At 39.4% G+C, this 21,117-nt stretch overlaps 1 protein-coding gene across 2 annotated transcripts in view; it reads left to right on the plus strand.

Moving 5' to 3' along the window:
• The first annotated feature begins 2,475 nt into the window (after nt 1-2,475).
• PLPPR5 (phospholipid phosphatase related 5) overlaps nt 2,476-21,117 on the plus strand; it is a 77,807-nt gene continuing 59,165 nt past the window's right edge. The window contains exons 1-2 of one of the 2 annotated variants that reach the window (XM_032118040.1): nt 2,476-2,581; nt 18,337-18,411. In XM_032118040.1, the coding sequence (XP_031973931.1) occupies nt 2,507-2,581; nt 18,337-18,411 (150 nt within the window). In that variant the 5' untranslated portion in view covers nt 2,476-2,506. The remainder of the gene's footprint in view (nt 2,582-18,336; nt 18,412-21,117) is intronic. The other variant, XM_032118041.1, reaches the window with a different exon arrangement.

The following is a 21,117-nucleotide window of genomic DNA, read 5'->3' on the forward strand; positions in this document are numbered from 1 at the left end:
GCTATGATATTTTAATATATGATAGTCTTAAGTTCTGAATGTACTAATGTACTACCTTGTGAAGAGCTGTTATGGCTATATTCACTCAAAATCTAATTTGTGCATATAAATATAAATATAAATATACACATATACTGTCTTCATGGCCTACTTCAGCTATCTCTATTAACAAAAAACAGTCAGAGAATAGGGACACACATTTTAAGAATGGTATGTTTCAAATCTTCCTGCTTAATTTAAATAGATTTCTTGAAATAAATTGAACTTTCAGGCAAAAGAGTGAAGAACACCTCTTTATACTAGGTTAGAAATATGCAAAAACTCCAGCAATCCCTTAAATTCACTTCTGCTCCAATGCTGCATTTACCTCACTCTAACCTTTCAAATTCAGCAGGAAAAGAAATATACAATTCTCTCCTATGTGTAGTCCAAAGAGAAAGGGTTGTAAGCACCCCAGGCCTTACATGGATACATTCCCTGGATGCTGCCATGGGAAGGCCTGCTGTTTGTAGCCTGCTCGGAATCGTTTGCCTGCAGTTACAGTTGTGACAATGGGGCATCTTCTGCCTACAAGTTTGTGCTTCACAGCACCAGCAGCACTCTGCACCAGTGGTTTGTCATGTTACAGGGGACATTAGAGCAATTCTCCTTCCCTTTAGATTTTTTTCCTTCTGAACAAATGAATTTGCCTCGTGTGTCACTGAACATCATGAGGAGTAAAATCTCCCTATTTTGGACAATATCTCTGCTAGAGAAAATCTTTCATCTTCAGAGTACAAGTCATAAATTGAGAGTTTCTCTGTGTGATTTCAGCCTTGCTAGAATTTCTATTGAAGGCTGGAGGGTTGTTTTTTACAATAAATACTGAAGAAGAAAAATATTAAGAATATAAGATATCCCATATGCAAAATTCTCTAAATTTGGATAAAGCCGATAATGTTCATTTTTCAAGTGGACAATATCATACAGAAATAGCATAAAGCTTTAAAGAAAAGCAAAAATATATGAAATTCAGTAGGAATATCATTGCTGTTCTAGAGTAAATACTACAAAACTGTACAAAATGTGTTAGTATACACTACATTCAATGACATTTTCTCATGGGGGATCAACATATCATCAGAGTTCTTGGGGTCTTCTTTACAGTTACAGCTACAGACAGCTTTTGGTTCAGATAAAGTGATGTCTGCCTCTGTAACTGCTGCATCTCAGTTGTGCATACTGCATGTGAAGGTTGCCCACGTATGTGTACACTTCACACTCCTTTGTAATTTTGCCCAGTTTCATGGGTGTCAATCCATATTCATATTCATGCACTTGCAATTAGCCTGCTTGTTGGTGCCCTGAGAGTAAAAATGTTAGTGTATAAGGGGAACTGAGGGAAAGGATATACATTTGTCCTCTATTGTACAATTAGCCTCTACTGTACAATTAAGGACCCAAAACTAATCAATGGATGTACCACAAACTGGATAAACATGCAGTACTAAGCACAAAGAAACCTTGCTCTTTTTTTCTTAAATCTAACAATGACTGTAATAAAAAAGAAATAGTAATTGTTCGTATTACCCTCTAGAGAACATATATTGCAAGGCACAATATAAAGGGTGGGGTATAGGCTGGATATGCTTCTGAAGAGTGTTTAATTTAGAATAGAGCTGATCTACTTGCAGTGGCACACTTCAGAAGCAACTGTACTGCAGTGAAGGGAGTAATCCCAGCATACACTCAAAATCAGGCCAGTCAGATTGCTTCTGTATTTCATGTTAGGCTCAATTAAGTAGTTGTTTCAAATGTTTTTGAGGTGGTATTATCAACAACCGGAAAGATAGTACTGCTCTTTGGTACTAAGGCTCATTTTTGTCTGCATTTAGCTCCTTCACAGTTTTTCTATAGCCTAGAAAGCACTCAGTAAAGGAGAAGATGGAAGCAGAGACTGACATCCAGGCATGTTTTTCAAGAGCATCTCTAATAAGAGAGAGGACAAGTATTTCACTGTGTTCCCTCAAGCAGAACACGTTACGATATGTCACTAATGCAGAGTGCATGGGCACATGAACCCAAGCATGATTCCTACTCTGCTGTCTGCTTTTATCTGTGTGGTGGATATCGCACAGAAACAAAAAGGACGTGAGCCATTTTATTTCAGTCTCTGCAGCTCCTCAGTCAGGAGCGCCATAGATTTTTTTTTTCCCCCTGCTAGGATAAGGTTTGATCTCCACACAGTTGTATGAAGATAAATCATGCAGCTTATTTATTCTTTCAAGTCAACAAATAGGTTAGCCCTGATGTGCAGACAGGTTTCTGTTTGGTGCGCCTGGCAGCCCCTGCGCTGTTCCCCGGGAGCGTGTGCCGGCTGCGGGCGCTGCCGCGCGGGCCTGGAGCCCTCTGCCGAGCGCTGCGCTCGCTCTGCGGCGGCCACACCGCGCTCCGCCCGCTCCGCTGCGCCTCTTGTCTTGGCGGCCTCTGCTCCTGTCCTCTTCATGGCTTTTCGTGGTGCAAGAATATGTCGTTAGTATTTTTATCCAGCTTCCCGACTGTTGTTCGGGGGATCCGTGTGCAGTGCGGACTGATGGCGAGGGTGAGGCAAGGGGGCCCGCACAGGGCTGCCCGAAGCGCGATGGGCCCCGGTTGCGGCTGCTGGGGACGAGCGTGGGCGGTGGTGGCAGGGCCTGGGACACAAGAAGAGTGACACCAAGGCCCACAGCCACTCCTAGCCCTGGAGTCTGGGCAGTCAAACAGGAATTTTGCTACAGGAGGTAGAAGTCTGTTGTCTTTTGAGAATAATTGATTTATAATACTCAATCAACAGTGATTTGCATTGCTCCTTACTTGGCTGTGAGGGACTGTCAGTCATGTGTGCATAATCCTGTTTCAGTTGGCCCCAGCAATTCCTGTTGGGATTTTCCATTGCATCAACACAGTGCATTCAGTAGTGACTATGCATCAAATTCGCTCAGTCAAAAAAAAGCCTCAAATATTTGGCTTTTTTTTTTTTTATTATTTTCTCAGTAAGTTCATGTAATGTAGAAGCAGTCACATGCTATTAGAGCTTTCCGTGTTTATCCCATTATTCCTCTTACTCTTGGCAGCAGCTGCGTGCGGGCAGACAGCCACCGAGAGCAGCCTCTCGCCATGCTGCCCATCATCCTGGCTCTGCTCAGTCCAGTGCTCTGCCATGCCCTGCCTTTTCCTTTCATTGCCTTTTTAAAATACTTTGGGCACCTTATTTTCCTTCAACAGAAGCATTTAATTTCGTTAAAAGCATGTAAGGTAGTTTGTTTACATAAAGGCCTAATGCATATGGATACTTCCTAAAGACTCTTGTTACTTTGTACCTGGTTCTATTAATGTTGATTTAACAGGCATAACGAGTAACTGATGTTGCTACGGATGGCAATAATTTTTAATATTTTTAATTACCTAAAATTATCTATCCTCAGGAAGAAATGAACGAGAGATTGAAATATGCAGTGAAATGTTTTTTAATGCATTGGGGAATTGAATATATTACAAGAACTCACATAGATGAAATGCTGATTATTATTTAGGAAGACTAATTATAGCTAAAGATTGCTCTGCAGAGCAGAGGTTGATATGCAGCCTTGCTGTGTCTTCAGAATCTTTAGTGTAGGACATACAACAGACTTTACCTTTTCTGAAATCTGGTACATGTGTATTTGTGCGGCGTACAAAATGCTTTTTGTATGCAGTGAGTGATGGATTGGTATGTAAATAAGGAGCCAAAGCATCACACAGCTGTAGCAAAACTGGATACAAATTCCCTGGAAAAATGGAGTCTGATTTCTAAGGGTGTTCATCTAACAGGATGAATCTGTGCAAAGCTTGCAGGATGTAAACAGTAATGTTTTTGCTGATGTCAAGGGCTTTGTGAGCAGGGAATAAAGTGTACTGGAAGGAAATATATTGGATTTTTTTTAATCTATATTTGCATATTTTCTTCAAGTAGGTTTTTCTTCTAATATACAGTTGCAAACTCACAAATGATTTTTGGATTTTGATAGTAGTTGGATTTTCTGTAGTAGAGCTGTTCAGTTCTATACATGCTTTTTTGTACTGAACTTTACATACATTTGAATGCACTGCAGCACTAAGAATGTTTAACCCTTGGGGCATAAAATGATCAGCTACTCAGAATAGGAAGAAGTTCATCCTTCTACTAAACAATACGTTATTGGAGCTAAATGTTTTCTGGAGCAGCAGTGGCTTTTCAGAAAAGATATAAAGCTAGGTAGGTCTTTGGTCTTTCTTACGTAGTGCTTCTAATGTTTCTAAATTTCTATTGACAGCTAAAATTGAAGGAAATGTTGCAGATGTTGATCCACACAATACTTGCTTCCTTTATACAAAATGTTCCACTGAAGGCAGCTGGATAAACCTCTGAAGTATTAGGATTTGGTTCAAAATATTAGTTTTATAAAAATGTAGAATACTAAATAGGTGTTCAGTAATATTTATCAGAGAAAAATGGTAAAGCATATTTCATTCTCCAGATTCTCCAGCCACCAAAAATTCCCTTTCACAAAGCCTTTTTCTCTGAAAATAGAAAAGGAAACCGCAAATCCAGTAAATGCCCCAGTGACCAAAGCATTTCTGCTGAAGTCCCTGATTTATATTGATGTATTGCTAGATGGCTATAATGCCCTTCTGCCTAACATAGTCCCTCACTCCAAGCTAGACACCCAGAATGGGATCTAATAAGACAGTCTGAAAAGGAAGAGCTTAAAGTGCTTACGGAAATATTTTTTTCCTACCTAAAATAACAGTCAATAAAGTGACATAACTAAAGCACATCATCCCAATGACAACTGAATTCTCAATGGAAAATTAGTACATGGCCTTTGGCCTATGTGATGGAAGAGCAAAGCAGTTTGTATGCCCAGAGCTGAGACCGCTGAGAAACAGATGCACCTTTGTCATGGTTCAGACACAGAAGGAAACAAAAGGCATTGGGAACATCAAGAGATACAGGTATAGAGAACAGCAATGGATAGAAGTACAAAGGATGCAGGTACTAGCTTCTTTTTCAAATTTACATTTAGGTAGCTATTGCTAAAAGATCTTGATCTTCTGTGTGAAATCTTTCTCAAGCCATATGCCTTAGTTTCCTGGAAAAAGACTTTCAATAATGAAACTGAGGGGTGCTAAGTATGTGTGAAATACAGGAATATGGGGTTCTAAACCAAGTGTCATTCCCTGTAGTAATGCCTACTTGGAAAGCATGGCTGTTTTCAACTTCCTCTTGCCCAGCCCCTCCCCCAGGATACACGGTCTAATATGTTGGAAAGGAAACAACCTTGGCAATGTATTTTATTATCAATAATGACAATGTAATTTTTCTTCTACTAGAGATATTTCCTAATATGTGTCACTCTTGGTGTACCATTCATAAAATCCAAACACAAAGGGATCTCCTTACAGGAATTATGACCTTCAGCTTCCTACTAGCTTTCTACTACCTATCTGCTCTGAGGTTTATGTACATTAGAAATACTTAGAAAAACTCATTGTTCTTGGAAATCATCAATTACGTATTTGTGTATCTTTGGATAGTTTGAAGAAAGCAATTATTCAGACTGAAATGGAGAGACATCTTGGTAGAGATTGACTGGTGAGACTGGTGAGAAATTAGCCAGTGTAAGACTACCCAGAGACAGGCTCACCTGGTGGACGTGGGGTGTCAGCAGTACTTATTCCCAGTCTTTTTTAATCCATCATGCCCATTCCTAACTGCTGTATACTCTGCAAAATTTTTCTGATGTACCTGTTTGAAAGGCCAGGAGACCAATCCATTGTCACTTGAAATCTCATTTTGAGCAACTTGAAAATCTGTTTTAAAATTCTCTATAAGTAAGAAACAGGTTTTCAAGACAGCTGAAGCTAGCACTTCACTAACTAGTAAGTCTGGATGGACACCAATGTAAACAATTCCAAAGACCGTTTTTAAAAAGTATGAATTACATCTCAAGTAATCGCATCACCAAGTATTTGAAATTATGCACAAAAAAAGTGATATCCCCAAAGTAAAGCCAAAAACTTGTTCAGAAAGTAGCAATATCTTGAGGTCTGTCTTTCTGCATATTAAGGCCAAGAGTCCAATTCATTTCAACAGTAAAAGCAAGGTTGTTAGTCCTTTCTTTCTAAGAATGACAAAAAGAAATAAAAAAAAATGCCCTTATCAGGAGCCATTAAGTCCTCTTCCAGAATCTTTCAAATATCACAATTCGAGTTGTCCTTCAAACGTCACTGTCAGATTTCAATGAGGTAGTAACTGCCTGTTCTATTATTACTAGTGCTGTCTACCTTGATAAATGTCTATTCATAATACATTCTTTTTAAAGATGTGCAGCAAGATGTTAATTTGTCTTTCCATCTATTTCTTGTACTGTTTTAACTGCAATAGCATCTGGACCTCAGGAACAGACACTATATTAATGCTAGTTAAGACAAGACCAGAAAAAATTTGTGACTGTCTGTGACAGTGGGGTGCATTTACACTCTTTTTTACTGTGCGGCATTTAGCATTTATTCATTTTGTTTAGGGCAGTTAGCTAGAAGCCTAGTAGAAATATAACTCACAGCTGTAGCTAAACTGAAGATGGATCGTGGCTATATCCGTAGTCAAAAACTTTTTAAAAGGTCAGTTTCCAACCCAGTGTGTGTGAAATTTTGAGCTGTATGCTTAATTGCATAGAAGTCATTTTAGGCTGCATCCCTCTTTGCCCACGCAGTTGTTCTTCCAGAGCATGCTAAAGCTTTCAGCGGTTCGTTCAAATGAAATTATGTCATTGCACATTTTCAAGTACTGCTATTGTCACAGTAGTCTTTGTTAGCTGCCTACAAGCCTTGTATTTTCTAGTAAGTGCCTTGAGGCAAGACCACTTACATGGACATTTTCTGATCTTATGGTAAAGACCCAACAGGCAGTTGTGGTGATCGCATGATTTTGCCATTACTCAGTAAACTGCTTTTACACACTGATTTGGCCCACTTGGATTCTGCTTCATCCACAGTAGCCCTTCTTATTTCTTTAGAATCTATTACATCTTTAATTGAGAAATGTCATTTCACTTTATTTAGATTTACATCCCTTTTTAGCCTAGCAAGTTCTTTTTGATGCTGGTATCTTCATCACAACTGCTATTTCAACAAGCTTTCGCTCTAGAGGTTCTTTACCTTAATGCAAATACTTTTCAGGTGTTGCTTACTGTTGGGGTTTTTTTAGCTACTTTATCTTAAAAGTCAGATTTTAGCAGCTGTGTCACTGACTCACTTGATGACACTACTTAATATCATCTTTTGTGTCTGTTTACAATCCCTTCCTTAACATATCTCATCAGAAAAAAAGTCCTCTATTGAGTGGCCAAGCAATCTAAACCCTTCCTTCTAAGATTAGGCATTGAGTCACCTTGAAGTTTATTTAATCCTGTATTTCATGTATGTTCCTTCTCCTGGGTTTGGAAAAATTCCATTAAAGACCAGAGAAGTCAGTGTTTCCCAGCTGACAGCTCTTTGATCCTGTTCTTGATGAAACTTAGCAGTGACACTTACCAGCATGAAGTAGAATTAATGAATGCTTCTGTTCTCCCATGAGAACTTTTTGTAGCTCAGGACAAGTATTCTTGCTCCTGCCACACCATCTTTGCTTTTCTCCAGATCAGCTTTGATGACTTGCTCATAGACTCTTCAGTGAAAATCCTCGTTCATTCCTACATACCTGGGTTTTGTGTTGTAAATCTGCTTCTCATCTTATCCTCTATCTGCTATTTCTTTATTGTGGATACAAATATGCTGCTAGCAAGAATTTTTCTTGCTTCTTTCCAGCCCGGTGAGATATTTTTCTCTCTCACGAAAGATATTAGTAGAGTTCTATAAACTATGAACACCTGCGACCTCACAAAGCTTTGTTTATAGTACGGTAGAAAAATATTTTGACAATGGATGTTTTAGGATTTTAGCCAGTCATCCCTAAGGGGTGGCTGATCCTTTGACCAATTAGACTATGAAGAAAAAAGTCTATAAAAGAGTTTGTAAAATAATTAAATAAATCAATCTTGCTGCACAATTCCTGCCTGCTGGATCTCTCTTCTCCTCCCTACCACTGCGGGATGCCATGATGCTTTATCCCTTATTTTTGTCCATTTCTCATCTCTGTTATGATTTTCTGTATAATGTCATTGTCCTCATGATCCTGCTTATTTTCCTTGCCCCTTTCTCTTCTTATGGACCCAGCTGCTCTTCTTTCCCTCTTGGTGTGCCTGCTTTTTATTTCTCCATCTTGATAGTACAATTAGGTGTCTTTCTTCTTACCTTGTATTCATCACATGAATGGCTACTTTTCTTTTCTGTGTCTCTGTGTTTCAGATAATCATTTTCTTCAGCCATCTACAGTTCTTGAATCTTCCATGATGTGTTGTCATTTCTCCTCCTTCATGTCCTCAAGTCCCCTTTAAATACTTGATTCTATGTACCCATGGCAACAGCCACTTCAGATTCTGTGACCAAAGCAAGCACTGAATTAATTCTGCAGTGCTTTTCTTGTTTACCATATCACATAAAAATGGGAGAGCTGATTTCTCTTATCTGATGACTCATAACTTTCCAGTAGAACTGATGTTTAAGCCCTTTTCTTTGGAGCTGAGTGAATGACTCCCAAAGAACAAGTAATTTAGTGAAAGTAACCTTTTTTTTTTTTTTTCCCCTAGTTACCATGAAACAGAATCTGTTGGATTTTTGCAAGGAGTAAATACTGAATTTACTTGGGTGTGTTGAGCTTTGGAATATTCTTCCACAAACCTTTAGAGAAGAAAGTCAGTGACAGGTACCACATACCTGGTATGGTGAGGGAGGAAATAGGATAGACCAACTTGGTTAGCAGCCATCTGTCGCTCCCACAGACACTGTCTCTTGTGAATGAGTGACTGAAAACGTGTGAAACAATGCAGTAGGTTCAGTCTGAGGTGATGGCTTTGCAAATCCTTGGCAAATGCTAGTAGGAAGCTGCAAGCATCCCTCGGTCAATAAGGGCAGCTGCTGCTAAGCTCGTCACAGCATATTGAAGGATAGATAGCACCGACTAACATGTTAGGAAAACTGTACAGCTGTTACATGTATAAAATACATGTTATCAATGAGAAAATTAGCAGTGAAATGCAGAAGTGGCTGTGATACATAGAAGGGTGTTTAATTTAGCAGGGGTGTAGGTGTATACAAAGTTGATTGAACTTGTGAGATAAAGTTCTGGTGCGATTTCTCATGGCAATAATACTAGAAAGACCCTGCTTATCTGATTATGCAGATTGTGAAGACTAGTTCTTCTAGCAGAAGACTCTCCTGCAAATAAGATCCATCTTGATCATCTGTTGCCAGATGGAAGTATTCTACTTTTGAATCACTGGCTGCAATGACATATTTAGACAATGAGTCTTTCATGCTTAGATCCAAAGCACAAACACATATTGAGGTTATATTTTCTGTTTACTTGGCCTAAAGTTATAGTATGGCTATATACTCCTGTGAAAATGCTTTTAGATAGTAGATAGAAAATCCTGCAGTTCCCACCCACCCTTAGTGACGTATTCCAGTTGCACATAAAGTACATAATTTGTCAGCAAAAGATGTAAAGACTACAAAGAGGCCCTCTTTCACTTTTAGTTTGAAATCTGTAAATTTATTTGAGGGATCTGAATGATTCAGCATATGTGGTGGCCAGTGCAGGCAGTGTTTTGGTATTCAGGCAGGCCCAGAACAAAGCTCACCAACTCATATACCTTCACTTACAGGTCTATACTTAAACCTCCTTGATGAAAAAAAATTGCATTCTTTCTTTTTTTTTTTTTTTAGTGAACAGAGATTAGGAGGAAGTTTTAACAAAGTATAAAGATGATTATCATGACTGAGTTCTTTGAAGTTTAATTGTGACTTTTTTTACACATTAATATGCACAAATTAGGTCTTATGCAGAAGCTGAGAACTGTCAGTGAATTTTATTTCAGCAGAAATAATGCCAGGTTTTAGTCTTAGATTAGCTGAGTCTAAGTCTATTTGGCCTGAAGGAAATAGAAGAAAAAAGTGGAATCTGAAGAACATATAGAGATTTATACATGCCAGCCTCCATCAAATTTTTCTAAATGGGAAATAATTGATAAATTATTATGCAGCAGTGTCATAGAGACTCTCCTACTGCTGACATTGTGCACCACTTTGATCCTGAAAAAGGAGAATGATACCTGCTCCCATCTGTAGTTGTATCACATCTTTTTGGCAATACAGAATTTGCTTAGATAGTCACATGAGGAAAGTACTTAATGTATTTTAGGATACAGTTGAAAGAAAAGCAGCAGCTAAAGGCTGGGAAGAAAACCATTACAGTGTATTCAGCCCAGCTCCACAAAAACCATCAGAAATTCTGCAGATTGGCTGTTCAAGACAACTTGAAATGCAGCTATTCTTAAATACAAATTAGTTTTTATATATATGTGATATACTCTATGCTTATTCTTTGCACTTCTGGTGAACACTAGTGCAATTAACTATTTCTGCAAAAAATATTTAGAAATAGTAAATTTCACAGGCTGACATGTGAGCTAACTTTTAATTAATCCAAGGTGGAATTGATCCTTGCAAAAAAAAATATTGTGCAATGTTTATGTCTACTCATAACTAATCAACATTACTCAAAATTTAAATATTTGGCAATTAAAAGTATTTTAAAAATCAGAACAGAAATGTCAATACTGAATAAATTTAAGGAAACCACAGTGTGGCCTCACTCTGCTATAGTTTTGTTCTAATAATACTGTTAATAAGACACAGAAAAAGTACATTAATCAACTAGATAATTTTTATCAGCAGCTGTCTGATAGCTGATTCCAGATGATGACAGGTCAATGCCCATTACTCACAGTGGGCCAGCTCCACATCCACTACTGGACTGTGGCTGTGACTGATCACTCCCAGAGTTGAGATAAGGAATACCCAAACTGGAAAGAACAGAGAAAGTGTGTCTGGCCAGAAAGTACTTCAGTGACTCTAAACACTCAACTGAGCATTGAGTGAGGCAATGAACTGTGGGACAAAAGATGCTTATCCTATGTAGGTACAACCATGGATACATCAATCAAGCTTGACTCACTCACCGCCTCCACAGCACTCCAGCCATGCCTGTGAGGAACTCTTGGCAGCAGTAATTCTAGTGTCACCAGTGTGTAATTTAAACAAATCCCTTTAAATTTGCATGTTTTATTTGTGAATTATTTGTTCAGAGCTTTTAGGATTGAAGACTTGGTTCCATTGGGTTAAAAACAAGTGCAATATTGCTACCCCATTGCATGGCTGGTGTCATTCATACCTCCCTGGCCATTGGTAGTACACAGAGAACTGCAGCTGATTTGGCCTTGCCTTGTAAATCCTCTCCTGACTGGAGAGCAAGCTGCAGACTAAGACATAACTTTCCACATATTTGAATATTTTGATTCTAAATCAGAGAGCAAAATGAAGACAAAAAACCATTCCAAGATCTATATTATTCCAGACAGTTACACTGCACTAACTATTCTAGTGAATTTCTGCAGAGATTCCCACAGTCAGCTGCCTGTGTGGGAGGGTGTCTGTGTAGATGCCTTCTGAGTGGCAAGGGCTTCCTGTTATTATGGTAGAGAGTTGCTGTCACATCCATGGTAGATAGAATTTTACGTCAGCACCAGAATTTTGCTCTTTCACTCCAGTGGGCTCCTTTTAAAGTACAAAACTATAGGATTAAGATTCGCCTTGATTTCACAACTGGAGTAATTTTATGGAACTCTTTCATTGGTTAATCCCACATTAATTTGCCTGCTTGCAAAACAAGTGCATTCTTCCCTCATCTTCTTAGCAGAAAAATGACCTTGCTGTTTCTGATACTGCAGCTTGTTGGGCAAAACTTAATCCTGTTGCTACAAACGTAATCCCAAGAATCCTCTTCTTGCTGATAACACTTTTTACTGTCTGAACTCCTGTGGGAGCTTTTGATTTGGTGTTTGACAGGCTTCCAGGTCCTTCTAATGTTAATCCTCAGATAATGAGTAATCTAAGAAAGAGAGGGATATAGTTTCTTTAATTCTTAGCTTTCATCTTTCATGGTAATAAGATTGTCACTCTATGCTGTTCTAACTGTTTTACAGTTTTTTAAAAACTAATTTTATTTAATTTCAAGACAGGAGAGCACAATTTAGCTCTCAATATCATCACAAATGATACACCCATCAGAAGGTCAGCAAGGAATGAAGAAACAAAACATTTGTGTGACATACGTGGAAGTCACTGGGGAAAATACTGTGTTGGCATATATTGCGCTGCTTCCAGTCTGCTGGTGACGTTTTCCCCCATATTTCATTTACTCTTGACACAGATGTTGCTGTCTGTTGGCAATCACTGACAGCCTGGCAGATGTTACAGGGACCTTGTTGCCTGTGGATTAATACACTCGTGAGGTGGAAGGTTATTTCAAGGAAGTGGTAAAGAGAGTAAATGCCCTGGGCTTCAGAGAGAAAGAGCATCTGAGTTCATTACTAAAGTTCACCAGTTAGTGGCACTCATGAATTTTCAGGTAGCAAAAGCAGCCAAGTGTGCCGTTCCCTGCTCTAATCAGGGTGATTTGCAACTGTTCTCTCATGTGTCTCTCAGCTTATAGCAACCTATTCCTGCAGGTTTTATATGTCATTGGTTTCACACTTTGCTTTTGAAAATACGCTAAATGCTGTCTTTATCTGTATGATCTGCATCCAAGTTATCTTAAATAGTAGTTCTCCCCCAGCATCTTTACCATCAGTGTGTGCTGTGTTTCTTCTGTTCCTTTTTCCTGTTATGTATATAGAGATAAGCTCTCTCTTGTGTTGGAGAGAAATGCCCCTCATGTATTTCTCTGGCAGATCTAAAGCCTGAAAGGATAATCATTCCTATGTTTCCATTTTACAGTATTTTTTTGTAAGAGAAAAGCAATTTGGAAACATCACATATTTGGCTGAGAACAAACTCCCTAGCATTTTACACGAAAAAGGTATAGACATTCGTGTACGAAATTCTCTGTTTTATCAGCCCTATCTGCAGACAAGTTCTTTGATATTCTGTAGTTTGGTTTGATATTCAGGTTACATTACATACCAGACTCATCTCTGTTCTGTCAGTTATTCAAAGAATGCCTTTGCTGTTCACAGAGTTAGCTTCCCACTGCTCTGTCTGTCCTCTCTCCTTACACCCTGGAATCAAAACTAATATGTATGTCAGAGAAAAGAGACTTTTAGTTACTGCAGCGCCAACCTTAAAATGTAAGATAAATCCTCTTGGAGAAAGAGGAATAATAGTGTGAATATATGGAATAACTTGATGAACTCTGTTCCTCCAAAGATTGTTCTGAATATACATTTCAGTATTTCCACCATGAATATGGTTCAGGTTATTGCACTATTTTTCTCTGATGATTTTTGTCAGCTTTAGATCATGTAAGTATTCTTTCTGATATAAGAATGGACACTTTTTTATCTGTGAAAGCCTGAGTAGTGTTTGAAAAAGCACCTGTCTCTGTGCATATACCTGGAACTGAGAGGTAGCTGGAACACAGATAAAAATCAAAAGGAAGATCTTCACTTACAGCAGTTTTCATAAGTAGAGTATCAATTACTATAAAAATTAACTTTACATTTTTTCCTCACCCCAATGACATTCAGCAGGAATGAGAGCCATGAAATGTAAGTAGTAAGTCTGAAACTCCTCAACTTTGCACAGCAACTACAGTTCTTGTGTAGCTGGGTATCAGGGCTGTGCCTTTGTGCTCACCAATCTACCACTACTGGGTGCTGCAGCAACTCTCACTCCGGCCACCTGCAGAGACAAAATCATGGACAATTTAAACAATGGACTAACATGAGACAAAGTGTTGAATGAATTCTTTGCCACCTTCACAGCTGTTTGACTAATTAGTACAGGAACTATCTCGGTGGGAATTTTGGACTGTCCCGAAGTCTTCCCCAGGCAGCTCCTGCCATGCCCAGAACAATTTGTGTGTTTCGATGTGTTGGTTATTAACCTGGGCAGGAAATCTGGACCTTCCAGGAATTACTCAGCTGGTTCACCTTAGAAAATTGATCAAAGTTTGTATAAATACTCTTTAGCCCACATACTCTAAGATCTCCTGCTTTATATTCATGCAGCGCATTCGCCCTCCTTACAAATAGATATTGATGATAAATACATAGATATGATACAAATGGGAGATAGAAATGTCAGTTACTCAGAGGAAAGTATCATCATTCTTTGTTTTTCTTCCTCTCTCTTCATTAAAATGTCATAATCTTCTCTATCCTCCATTACCTCTATGAAGACTGTACAGATTTGGCACATAAAAATGGTTTCTTACCGTGAAGATTTTCTTCACAGCACAGTGACCTTATTTCCTTTTTCCTTGACTAATTTCATGTTCCCCAGACACATTCTCTGTTTACCTTCTCACAAGCCACTACATTTTTACTGCACTGGGGCGCGTAAGTGCTACTGATAGTTCTAGTGAGCTTTATTTGAATTTGTAGATTTTTTTCTTTTTAAGTTTAGAGCATATCTTTCATCTCCTGATTTATTGGTAAGTAATTTTTCCTTGGTATAGGTGAACTTCACCCATAAATGGACAGAGACAAGTGAAACAGAATATGCCATTTGTATTTCTAGATAAATCCTAAGTTACAGGGAAACCTGTAATGAAACAGACAGCTAGTAATGATGCAGTAGCATCTTAGATCTGCTTGGAACTTGTATAATGCACTGCCTTTCACCAAAAATGCCAGAAGACAGACATACAGATGACAACTGTGGATAATAGAAGTAGCAAAATAGTGAGAATCAGGAGCTCCATTTCGGAACTAAGGATATTTGAGTTAATTTTTCTGGCTGTGACAGAAATGCAGTATTAAATAAATCCCTCGAAGTCATATTCAAGCTATGAGCACAAGTACTTCCTCTTCTGTTTCTGAGTAAATTGGAAGTGATTAAAATCTAGGCCTCTTTTTACATTGAAAGTTGTTTAAAGTTTCCCAGAGTTCACTGCTGATGTCACATCTTGAGAGGAGGTCTACTTGTGCATCTGAAGTACATGAGTCAGTAGATATGCCTAGAAATTGCCCATAGAATACATTTCTAGGCCCTATGCAGAGCAGTGACTACTTTTTTGTAAAAACATTCTGCTGTTATGGCCATGGTCGTGGTGCCCAATTCCTACCCCTTTTACAGGAGCTGAGAGTTGGTGGTTTAGGGGTTACAGTCGTAGTGCTGGGCTGGTGGTTGGACTTAATGTTCTTAAAGGTCTCTTCCAACCTTAATGATTCTATGGTTCTATGAAAACCCTGCCCTGGAAACACGAATGCAATTGTCTCATGTTGAGGGGAGGTATAAATGGAGTGAGTTTTGATCCAAATGGGATCTGAGAGCAGGTTAGCATCGACTGTGCTAAGTGAGGATATTCAGCCTACAGCCGCCAAGTGTGAAGTTCGCCTTTGGCTCTCACGCTGCCGTCGTTCAGAGCTGCTGCCGCTCAGCCAAATGCTCTTGTCCAGAGCTCCTCCTGGAGGTGTGTGCTTGCTGTCTCTTCCCAAACCAGCACAGCTGTGAAGATGACACCCTAGTCTGGCAGTGAGACAGATTGGTGATGATATGTGGCAGGGTAGGCTTGTCTGGAACGGGATCCTGTAGGTTGTTGTTAGGCATGCCCCCAGAACAGCAGCTCAAGGGAGACAGGCTGCCTAATGCATACAGTGGGGTACTGCCAGAGAAACTGTTTCATAGGCTGCCTAGTAACTAGTTACATAAAAAGACTTTATATCATTAAAACAGAACTAGTTCTTTACCAAGAGATATTTATAGGGATGCTTGTAGCATTTCAGCCGTGCTCTCACAGATGGCTTCTTGATGTCTCATTCAGGCTCACTCATCTTTCTCCAAACTCATAGCAGCAACCTCTGGAAAGGCAATTTCATGTATTGTGTGTGTAAAGAGTATTCCAGGCTCTGACCAGTGCTTATCTCCATGCTATGGAAAAAAAACTCTGGGATACATCTCAGGCTCTAGAGTTCATCTCCATTTGAGTGCACTGAGAGCTTTTGACACTGGCCAACACTCATCTGCAGTACTTACACAACATTATCAAGAGCATGTTGCTCCTTTGATGCTATTCTGGAGAAGAGGAATCTTAAGCCCTTTTTATTCTTGAGGTAACAGCTGAAAAGCAGCCACATATTGGTCCTTAATGCTCACAGCTTGTTTCCTTTTCTTCAATGTATTGTTAGCACTCAATAAATAATAAATAAGTGCTATGTTGGTGTCTCTTTAATGGACTGAGTCTATAGTCCCAACGTGCAGTAGCTGTGCATGCACATCTCCATATGCAATATTAATGGCTATATTATGTAACTGTATAATGGAGTGTCAAGGAGTCTCTGGGACTCTTGCCTGAGAGAGATTTGAAAGGAATATGAACAGCAGAGTTTGGCCCTGGATTCATAAAAGTAAATTGATCAACAGTAGAGCACCATTTTCTATTTGCATGATAAATAAGTTCAGCCTCCTGAGAGAAATTCCAAGAACATATGCCATATTTGCTTGCTTATGAAGCACTTTTTTGTTCATTGCTTTGGATAAACACAAACTGAATGCAGATAACTGCTGCTGTGTTTTAGAGCACCAAAGACAGGGCTAAAAATGCCCAGAGTGACAGGGTCACAGCTAAAATTCTCCCAGCTCCAAGGGAGACCCAGCTGGTGCATGTGTAAGTCTCACAGAATTGAGCAATCGCTCTGCTTCACATTGCTACTGACTCTCTCGTGAGGGGAGGGAGGCACAGTATTAGGGTCCCTCAGTCACCTTCACGAGGGGAGCAGAGCATCAGAGATGATCAGTGCATTGCTGGGAGCCAGGCTGTACACACAGAGCAGAGTTTGTTTTTCTGATATTGCTTGGAAGCATCTGCTTTCTCTTCTCTTTAGTGTGCTGACTCCTGGACTGCTGAGCCCCAGGCCCTGTGTGAAATATGCACATGCACAGGCAGGGCACGAGAGGGAGAAAGAGTCAGCTGCAGTTTACTAAAATATCAGAGAAAGAAAGGGAATAAAAAATGAGAGGCCCTGGAAGGCAGAGAGAAGGAGATGCAAGATGTTGAAAGACGTGCTACGTGCAAGAAACTGAATGAGGGAAAGGGTAAAGAGAAACTGGAGGGAGAACACAGGGAAACCAGAAGGAGAGAGCATAAAAAATGGGTGAATGGTGAGACATAAATGAATAACAGTGAGGGGAACAGCTGGCAAAAACAGAAGACAGCTAATGGACTATTTCAGTATCTTTTAGGAAGAGCCTAGAGGGAAGCTTTTAAAGTAGAGTTTTAAAAATTAAATAATCAGAGAAATAGTGGTTATATTGGTTATGTGGGGTGTTTTTAAGGAAGAAGAGAGCAATTTAGAGGGACTACCCAGCATTTAGAAGTTTTCTAATTCTTGAAGATTCTAACTTCTCTAGAGATTTTAGTCAATTTACTGTATCAGTCATGGGCTGTTTCCTAGTATCATTACATCCACAGTACTTTGTTTTCTGCTCTGTTTTTTCCTATAGCAGAGATTAGTAGTCCAGGTTTTTCTTTTCGGCAGTTATTGCTTTTTTTTGTTTTAATTTTAACAACAGATCTTAATTTTCATGCAAGGGAATAGGAAAGTTTTTGTAGGTACAGTGTTGAGAATAAATATTCTGTGGATCCTTAAGAACTGAAGTTCCACTGAACTATTGCAAGACACAACTTCACAGCTTGGTACTTCGTTTTAGTCTTGAGTTCCCATGCTTCTGTAGAAGCCTGATAGATTCAAATTTAAATTTTGAAAACGTTTAAGCTTTCAACTAATGCTTCTTCAGCAAAGTCCTCTTGTTTATAACATGCTTAAGTTTCTTTGCAGTCTACAGAATTAGAAAAGCTCTGCCAAAAAGAGATAAAGGATTTTTTGGTTGACTTTTGCAGGGATATAATTAGTACAATTTTAAGTACAAATCTTTGTGTAGATACTACTATTTGGAACAAAAAGGGCTGTAATCTATGTAACAAAATAGTAAAATCTAAACTAACTTGGAGATCTTTCATACGGGAATAAAGAAGTGAACATGACCAGTCCTCTTCACTGATGCAATTCTCACCATTTGTTATTTTGGTATAAACCTGCATTTTATGCAGGCCTTTTCTAGTTTGCCATTAGCACATTATTATAAACAAGGCCATCTTCTCACAGATGGACACAATATCCTGTATTTCCTTCACAGGTGAACATGATTTCAAGCAGCAGGTGTCAGTCTCAGAGAAGCCACATGATGTTGCCATGCTCCGTATTAGTTGAGGTAAGAAAATATAGCAGGTATGCTGCAAAGTTCTTGTGTGTATTTTTCAATAAAGTACTCTCAGCAACTATCAATGCATTATTTATGTTTATGTTTACAGGTTGCTCTCTGTTAGTTGGCAATTGCTTGTGACTGCTGTCAACAAAATTCCTGTCCCTATGCTATTCTTTCACGAGAGGGAATGAAGGGGGTCCCTATGCCTGCAATTTAATTTTAAGTAATTGTGAGGTTGTGAAGTGCCAGAATACAGGGAAGTGAAGTACCTCTGGGCTGGACCCATAATTTTAGGATTAAATCTTGATAATAGTACTCTATAAATCTAGAATTCTTTTCATTCTTTAGCCACTTTACATTTGAGAGTTACATATCTTGTGGAACCCAATCAAACATTGCTATGAAGGAGAATGTAACTCTCCACAGGGCAGGTTTTACACAAGTAACTCAGTTTAGGATAGGTGTGCTTATTTATATTGGCAGAGGTTTTGTTCCTGTTTTTCTTAAGCCATTTCTACATCCAAAACATTTGCTTCACACAAAAATTTCAAGCACCATTTTGCTTATCTCTTAGTGCATGCTAATTATAATGAAAAATCCTGATGGCTCTTCTCAGGCTGCCAGCTGACTTGGTATGAGGGAGCCTGAGGGAAAAGATTAAGCTGTATTTTCAGCGCAGTCTTTCCTGCCTTGCATGTGCACACTGGTATCATTGGATTCTGTGGACTGCAGATCAAAGTGGAACCTCTTCAGATGAACATTTCATAGTCTGAGTGAGAGTGGGGCATTTGCATTCAATTTTCTGCTCAGCCACAGACTCATGCACTGTACTGAATGCCCACTTGGGCCTTACTGCAGAGGCAATTAGGCATTGTTATTCCTGGATTTCAGGCAATCAGTTGTTCTGGGGATTTCAGTGGTTCTTAGTATTGGACTTCAGAAGTAACACTTGAGGAGTTTTAGGATTTCCCAGTGAATCTAATTCCTAGACTCTGCATCTTGGTACCTATCTCCTTACCTCCTACTGGTACTGGGAAAGCAGTGCTTTGGTTCCTGTGGGATGCATAGATTCTTCTGTGATACATTTAGAGTTATCTGATAAATGGAGAGTGGGGGATGTCATAAATTGTGGGAGAATATAGCAGCATGTCAAGCAGAAGTTTTTTATGGTGTAAACATTAAGACTTAAGTGGCCTTTCCTGAAGAAATTCTTATCCTCAATGGAGTCATGGAACCTTCTTTGCCTTTTGAATTAAGGTGTTTGGGTTTTTTTGTCAGCACATTTTGGAAGTTATTTCCATGTGAACAGAAAATTGCTTCATTGTCTGGCATTATTTCTGTCACATAATTTCAGCAAGTTTTGTATCTTGGCAATTTATGTTCACTGTTTTCAAGTGATGTTTGTGATCCATTGTGACACAAATCACTGCAGATCCACTGGCTTTTCTTGCTTGTGCTATGTCACACTGAGACAGCAGCAAGACTCATGGCCTCTGTATCATCAAATCTAATGGCATCAGGGGTTCCAAACCTCTGAGGATGTCATGATGCTATTACGTAAGTTTGGAATGAAATTCATTAGGGAGAGGGTACAGAGCAATTAGACCTGTAGATGGGGATTAGGAAACATGATTTCTCTTCCTGAATGTTGGGGGGAATCAGTTAGCCTTGTTCCATTTCTGGCACAATTTGGAAAATCTGAATAAGAATTCTACACCCACATTTGGTAAGTTACACAGGTGGGAAACAACAAATATGTTGTAGCTGATTGCGTTCTACAATCACTTGTTATTATCGTTGCTCTCCAGGATCAAAAGGTGATCCAAATGTTGTATCAGCTGTAATTCTTTTTTTAGAGCAACTGGATAGGACAAGTATGCAGAATTTGTGCATCTGCGTTTAGGTATTTGGGTGATTAAAAGGTCTGTGAGTTTTCTCAGCCTTCCTTTTAAAGTCTCATTATGTGTCCTCCCTACCATTAACAGGGAAGAGCAGCCCTGAGGTGCGAGTGGCAGCAGTGGTAACTCATTGGGTGATGATTGCTTGGAGTGATGTGATGTGTCTGCAGTTTATAGGACTGGGCTGTCTGTCAGAGAAACTGTTTATTTGCAGAGGTACAGTAGTAACTAAGTGGCCACTAATGTGCAGCTTTGCCAGCCTGTATTTCAAGTATCTGTTTTGCATGGACCACAGTATAAATCTCCTTTTCTGAAAGTCTGCCAGCCTTTGTTGGCTTGACTATCAGAGTATTTGAGCAGGTGTAAATGGGTACAGGATATGACACAAGACTGTACACAGGTCCCACCTTATTTCTCAGGAAATGTGTCTGAGATGCTGTTGCTCTCTGTGCCACTGATGTCCTGGCAGCGCTTTCTCCTGAGCTCTCCAGCAGTGGATGAAGAGGGGCTTAGCCCTCAGCCAGGGCTTGGCCTGGCACTCGCAGCTGGGAGCTGAGCAGGGCCAGCACAGTGTGGGGCAGCACAGTAAAAGCTGTATGATGGTCAGTAAGTACTTCAGCCCAGGAAGGAGATGAGAATGTGCTTGCTGGAATTTACAGCAGGGAATAGTTACATACATGTTAGTCAAGTTCTATTTCACTCTCCTCAGAAAAATATTACTTTTTCATGAGTAGCCTGCAGGTTAGGAGTAAAAGAAAAGGTGGAGATCAGAGTGATCTACGTTAGGGGAATACTAAGAGAGCTTCTCTCTTGC

Source organism: Corvus moneduloides, chromosome 9 (assembly GCF_009650955.1).
Source record: "Corvus moneduloides isolate bCorMon1 chromosome 9, bCorMon1.pri, whole genome shotgun sequence".
In the NCBI taxonomy this organism is placed as follows: domain Eukaryota; kingdom Metazoa; phylum Chordata; class Aves; order Passeriformes; family Corvidae; genus Corvus; species Corvus moneduloides.